A 6695-nucleotide genomic window follows, 5' to 3' on the forward strand; every position below is an offset into this window, starting at 1 on the left:
CAGGGACCCTGTTTAAGCCCGTTGCAAAGGCCGCGATCCGAGCACGTCTCCCTGGAAGGAAAGGAAACCCGCTGAGTGGAAGGGGATTCCTCTTCCCAAGCAAAGGGCGAGGCCGGGCTGCAGGAGGCAGAGACCGCAGCGCAGTCCCCGTCGAGGGGGCCTCGCCTGAGCCCAGCCCGAGGCTCCTGCGCTATCTCCCGGGACCGGCTGCCCCTAGCCTGGGCTCCTCTGCCGGGAAGATCGGGCTGCCCTCCCCCGCCCCGCCCCGCCCTCCCCGCCTTCTTCTTGGGGGCCCCAGCCGGGCTTGCTCCAGTCTCCTCCCGGCGCAGCAGCGATGCAGTCCTCGGCGCACGGCGTCGCCATCCCCATGCAGCCCTACCCCGACGGCAAGGAGGAGGCGGGGGGCGCCAAGGCGCGGGCCGCCCAGATCCTGCAGGTCAAGGACTACGTGCTCTGGTCGCTCTGCAGCTTCATCTTCTGTGACGTCTGCTGCCTCGGCTTCGCCGCCCTCGTCGCCTCCTTCAGGGTGAGCGCGGCCGTCGGGGGAGGGGAGGAGCCGCTCCCTCGGAGCAGGGGCTTGCAGTAGGTGGGAGGCAGGTGAAGCAGAGCCTCCCCGCAGTAGTCCTTCGAAAAGCGCCATCGCCACCCTGCGAGGTGTGCAAGCACTCACAACCGACGCGCAGACCGTGGAGAGCGCGGAGCGCTTGTCCTCCTGAACTTCTCCTTCCCGTCTCAGGCTCTTCCCTGGCGCTATGGGGTAGGACTGACCCCTGCTTCCCTGGGCGCGCCACTTCCCCGCACCCCACCCCCGCTCAACTCCTGAGGTGGCTATTGCAGGTTTTGCAGAGGCACAGGCAGAAATTCCACAGGTGGAGTTCTCTGTTAATAGTGATGTCCCTCTTTGGCAGCTACTAAACCTCTTAGGAAATGAATCCTTGGATAAAGAATGGGTCTTGGCAATGTCCTATAAATTGGGCAAGTGCTGAGCACATGCGGGGAACACGCAGAAAGATATAGGTATTTTGGGAGCAAATAGTGTTAGCCAGAAAGGAAAGAAGTTCATGGGGTATGCCTCTGGCACCATTAAGATGCATCTATATGGGATATAGTTTCTGTAGCCAGTTTGGAATTGGTTCATTATTGGACACAGGCAGAATAATGTTGGCCAAGAACGGGTAGGATAAGCGCAGGGAAAGGATAACATCACTAATTCTGAAGAACAGTTCAAAAGGGCTTAAGATCCATATATCTGGTAAAATTAACACATTCGGTAAGATCTTGAGAAATGAAGGAGTGGCTAACCTTTAATTGTATTGTGAATTTTATTTGGATAATGAGATATCAGACATAAGCCATTGTAAAATCGTTGTTCCATTTTAATTTTTTAGTACTTTGACAGGGTATATTTTTAAAACGAAGTCACTTGGCTTAGTTAGAACTGATGCCGTTAGACTGAAGCTTACTAATTGCCCAGGTGACCAAGCTGATAAAATGAGCCTGTGTGTGAATTTTAAAATCTCATTGTTTGGGATTTTTAGTGTCTTTGAAAACTGGTGCTGACTTTGTATTTTGATACCGTAAAGTGCGGGGTGATGGACTGGGGGCATTTGAGAAGATGCTATTCCTTCTCCCCCTTCCCACTCTTGGACTCTTGACTTCTGAAACTAGAAAAGAATTTGTGATAAAATTGGAGGGGTACAACTGTGAGTGATTCTGGAAAGAGGGTGAAGGCCAGTATCTAAAGATTATGGATGGAGAAGGGTGAAGCTGAGGACATGGCATAACATTTTAGAGACCTGGAGTTTCTCATTTGTCCATGTCCTTTGGTGGTCAATATTCCATGTTTGTGATATTGTTGCATAGGAGCCATGAAAAGTTCATGTGAGGCATGTGCAATGATGTTTTGCTGCTAATTATATTAATTTTTAAATATGCTTTACTTTCAGTCACGGGATCGTAAAGTCGTTGGAGATGTTGAAGGAGCTTCTTACTATGGCAAGAGGGCAAAGTGCCTGAATATCAGTGCGGTGATACTGAGTGTCTTGCTCTTGGTGATCTTCATTGCCCTGATTGCAACTGGAACCCATCTTTTTTGGAGAGGGATGTATAACCTACTGTATCCCTCTGATTCAAACCAATATGGTGGCAAATAAATGGTGCCTCCAGGATATTCTCCCCAGTGTTGTATCCTCAGTAATGACTGCAGTCCTTTCTTCTGCTTTGATTGTACTCGCTCTGTTTTCTTGCTTTGCAAGGAATGAGGCATTCTACAATGCAGTAAATGCTACTTGCACTCCTGAAGGCCAGAGGCTGATGTCCTCTGCTGGAGCTCAGTTTGGCCTGCCAAGGCTAATCACCTTGTTTACCTGGATTGTTGTACAGCAGATGTCATTTGTCCCAGTGTCTGGCTTTGGAGCCTTTCCTGTTGCTGAAAGGGAAAATTTCTGATCTTTTGATGAATTCTTCACTTGAAATGTGTATTCAACTTTTTTTATACTGCAATGTGAAGTCTGGAGTGAATTTTGAGCAAATAAAGATATACCAATTGATTTTGCATACATGGTTTTCTTGTTGATGATGAGTTTCAGAAGTGTCTTCCCATTGCAACAGAAGCAGCAGTTTTTCATGCTTGTTTCATAGATTGTTAGCACCAGACCAGATGCATATCCCTGGAATGTGCTTAGTTTAAAATCTATCTTCTACACAGAGTGTGTATGCACATCACCTCCAAAACTGTGCTTTTGCAACAGTTTTGGGCAGCAGTGTAGCTGGAAGGTGTGTCACCCTGGGGCAACCCTTCCAGGGCTGCCCCATGACCTGCCCCCATGCCCCCTCCAAACATGACCAGAGCTGCACTCTGGTCACATCTGGAGGGTGTTCTGAGGCCTCCAGAAGGCCTTAGAAAGTCACATCTGGTTTTTTTGGCAAAACTGAAAGTTACATTTTAAGGCCTTCTGAGGCCCAGGGAGTCTGCATGTGGCCTTAAGAGGGTTAAACAGCAAGGTGGCCAAGTTTGCAGTTGACACTGTTCTGCCAAATCCCAATCCACTTGGCCTTGTGCCCGCTTGAGGCCAATTAGTTTCCCTGGTGAAACTCACCAGTGCAGTAAGCAAAAGTGAGAGTCCAGGTCCAGTCCACAGATGCCAAGTAAACCAGTCTAATCAATTAGAGTTGCCAAATCAGAGTCCAGAGCCAATAAGCCAAGTTACAGTTCAAGGTCAGGTTCCAGGTAGGTCAGTCAAATCCATCAGGGTATCCAAGTCCAAAGCCAAAGTCCAGTCACAATCCACAGTCAGATTCCAAATTCAATAAGCCAAGTCAGTTTCCCCTCCAACCTGCCCTCCTTCATAACCCACAAATCCTTTCTGCCTCAGGTGGTCCTTATATCCCTGAGGGCCCTATTGCCTTCCAGTGGCTTCAGCTGTGCAGCACACTCTGCTGGATGCCCAGGCCTTACCCTTAAAGGGGCCACTGCTGACACCACATCTACCTCCTCACCAGTTCTTCTGCGTTTCCAATACAGACACTAAACTTTACTTGAGTGGTAAAGACCAGAAGGGACTGTGAAGAGCTCCAGAAGGAAAAATGGCAGAAAAAGGCAGGTCCTGCTCCAGAATGCCTTGCAAGACAGGAATGCCTTGCAAGGACCAGCAAGGCAGGAAGGGAGGTAGCTAGTTGACTGTGAAAGCCCCACCAATAGCTAGTTTTGGGTCATCAATTCATCTGTGAACCAGTGACTGAAAACCAGCACAGTAAAAAAGCTGAAACATAATGTGGAAAAGTGATCAATCACCCAGAATTTCTCAGCACACTTCTGGTGCAAAACAGTGCAAAGGCAGAGTCTTCTGTTCTTCAAACAGATGAAAAGAGGAAATATGTGATGAATACATGAAGTCTGGGCTTTCATAAAGAAGAGATAAGGGCTTGTATTAATTACAACATTTTGCTAATATGAAGGGTACAATTTATGAAAATGGGCTGCCAAGGGATATGCAAATGAAAAGGGTTGGGAAACCATGAATCAAATCCACCTTTAAGGTGTCTGGTGTGTTAAGCCGGAAGCTCTACATACAACATTCAACCCATAACACATAACTGGGAGTGTGCAATTCAATTCACAGCAGAGAGATGCAGCTGCATATATTTGCCACCCTTTTTACTCAGAAGTAGACCCACTGCTTTCCATGGGAGTTATTCTTAAGTAATGGTACATTGAATTGTAGCCTGGGACTTTGCTTCAAATAGAAAGGATCCCATCCTGGTGTTTCAAAAAACAGACCTGCTTTGCAAGCATTTGCAAAGCAGAACCAGGCTGCAGCAGAAGGAAGGAGAATAAGCGGTTAACTTTGACTGGAATTTCCCAGCTGCTGTAGAAAGTTATCTCTGCTTGCCTGCCTGCCTGCCGCTGGAGAAATGAAACTTTTCAGAGTTGAAAGGCTCTGCCCTCTGATTGACCTGAAGATAAAGCGAAGTGAGAATTGGAGCTTGGTTACTTGGCAAAAATTTCACCTAATATAGGCGAGTATCTATGGTATATAACATGATAGTATTATTCCTAAAAGCCACAATTTCCAGAATTTTGATCACTAGGGTTTCACACACACACACCCCCCCCCAATGTCTCATTGGCCTGTTTTGAGTTAAGGCAGTGGTTCTCAAACTTTTAACACTGGGACCTACTTTTTAGAATGACAAGCTGTCTGGGACCCACCAGAAGTGATGTCATGGCTGGAAGGGACATCATCAAGCAAAATAAAATAAATAATTATAAATAATTACATTAAAGAAAAACAAATAATTAAATTAGGGGAAGCCAGTGTTGCAAGGTCATTGCTTAATTGTTGTGTCCGCAGCAAATTTCAAACAAGCTCAGAGTGAGCTTGAAGAGCAAAGTTGAAAATAAACTCAAAAATAGACTCGGTAAGCAAGCTTGGTGAAAATGAGCAAACATTTATTCATTGCCAGCAATGGGCTTCTCTCGGTGGTTCAAAATGGGGAACACAGAGAGCTGTGGTCTCTCAGTGTCCCAGAGGAAAAAGCAACATTCCCTTCTGGGTGTGACCATTTATACCTGTAGGTTCTTTGTCTCGAGAAAACTCCAATCATATTTGTTAGAGCCTATGATGTTGGATATGGGGATTTTCATTGGCTATTGCCATATCTGGAGCATACATTAAACATCTCAGGTTACTGTATTCGCCATTTTGGAGAACTCCTCCCCTTTCTGTAATGTCAATACTATTCCAAAGGGGGCAGTGTGCCTCTATCCTAATTTTCCCAATTACACTAATCTTGTAATAATCCATTTATTTAAATCCATGTTTATACTTATTTTATTCACCTTTTTATCCTCTTTTCCAATCTAATTTAATATTTTTTGTATCTTTTTCCTACAAGAAGTTATTAAGACATTTCTGATTCCTATAAAATCTCTCTTCTCTGATATAAGTTGCATTTTTTAAGAGAAATCTCTAGCTGGAGGCCTCTCTATCCCACATTCCTGAGGCTTCCTTATCGAATTCTGCCAACTTTGATATGTGTAGTTCATATCTGTTCTGTCAACTTTGAGTTTGAACAGACTCCCTATTAATGAGTCTGTGCCTACCAAGATTAATTATTCTCATTACTAGAAATATTCTTAAATTCACTATCTATTCTGGCGCCTAGGAAAGTCTGGGCATTTTAGTTAGTTGTCAGGTTTGAAATATTCCTGCTTAGATAAGAATTCCACATTCCACATTAGCTATACTGCCTTTATTTTGCAAGCCTCACTCTAAGGCAGACTTAGATCCTTTTAACTTTGTTTTCTCTTATTAATTTAACTAATATTCAGCAAAGAATATACTTGCTAACTTCTGAGTTTACAAACAAAACATTCTATGTGCTACTCTTCTTTTTAAATGACTTTAGAACAGCTTTTAAAGTCCCTATTTGGTGCTGGAGCGTCTGAATCACTGTTCAGAAGCTGCATTTTCACTTGTGGATTTCATGTGGCTTCTGTTGACCTCTAATCTCTCCTACTAATGATTTTACAACTTTTACCTAAACAAAACACTTCTGCTGGTAGCAGAATCTGTCACTCTCTATCTACTGTTAATTTGCTACTGTTTTAGAGATCATAAAAGGCTCCCTCTTGTCTAAATGTAAGCTTTTCTTCTGCAGCCTAACTCTTACACTGCTTCTCTGTAAATACATTATTTTAAACTTTATTTTGGTTTAACAATGTCTTTTGGCTTTTTAAAATAATCCAATATGCTCTTCTGTGTGTGTTTTTCCCTTCTCTGCTCAATGCTGTCTTGGAATTGCAAGTGAAGAGGGGGGAATTCCAGCAGCAAGCAGTTAGTCAAGGGGATTCTTTGAAGCTTCAGCTTGACTATAAATCTTACTAGTTAGCTTGACAACAAATTGCTGTTATCTTGATTGTGTCAAATTGGTTTATTGCTTAAGCAATTAACTACCTCTGTTTCTCTATCTGGGACCTCTCTGTGTTAGGCTAGCTCTGACTCTGAAGGGTGACACAGAGTTCATTTGATTTTCCCTATTCTCTATTTCCAAACTAATATTCTTTTATTCCCTAAATTATTTACTAACTTTTTTACCCATTTCCTTTACTTATTATTCTTCTCTTTTAATTTTTGTTTTTATAAAAGAGCAATTTGGATGTATACTTGATTCCTTCCTAACAGACTTTTCCT

At 44.0% G+C, this 6695-nt stretch overlaps 1 protein-coding gene across 1 annotated transcript; it reads left to right on the plus strand.

The window, feature by feature from the left end:
• Window positions 1–296: 296 nt before the first annotated feature.
• LOC136636215 (dispanin subfamily A member 2b-like) lies at window positions 297–2549 on the plus strand. The gene is made up of 2 exons (XM_066611168.1): window positions 297–526; window positions 1947–2549. The coding sequence occupies exons 1-2, from the start codon at window positions 335–337 to the stop codon at window positions 2151–2153; spliced, it is 399 nt and encodes a 132-aa protein (XP_066467265.1). The 5' UTR covers window positions 297–334; the 3' UTR covers window positions 2154–2549.
• Window positions 2550–6695: the final 4146 nt, after the last annotated feature.

The sequence above is a fragment of the Tiliqua scincoides genome, chromosome 1, assembly GCF_035046505.1.
Source record: "Tiliqua scincoides isolate rTilSci1 chromosome 1, rTilSci1.hap2, whole genome shotgun sequence".
In the NCBI taxonomy this organism is placed as follows: Eukaryota; Metazoa; Chordata; class Lepidosauria; order Squamata; family Scincidae; genus Tiliqua; species Tiliqua scincoides.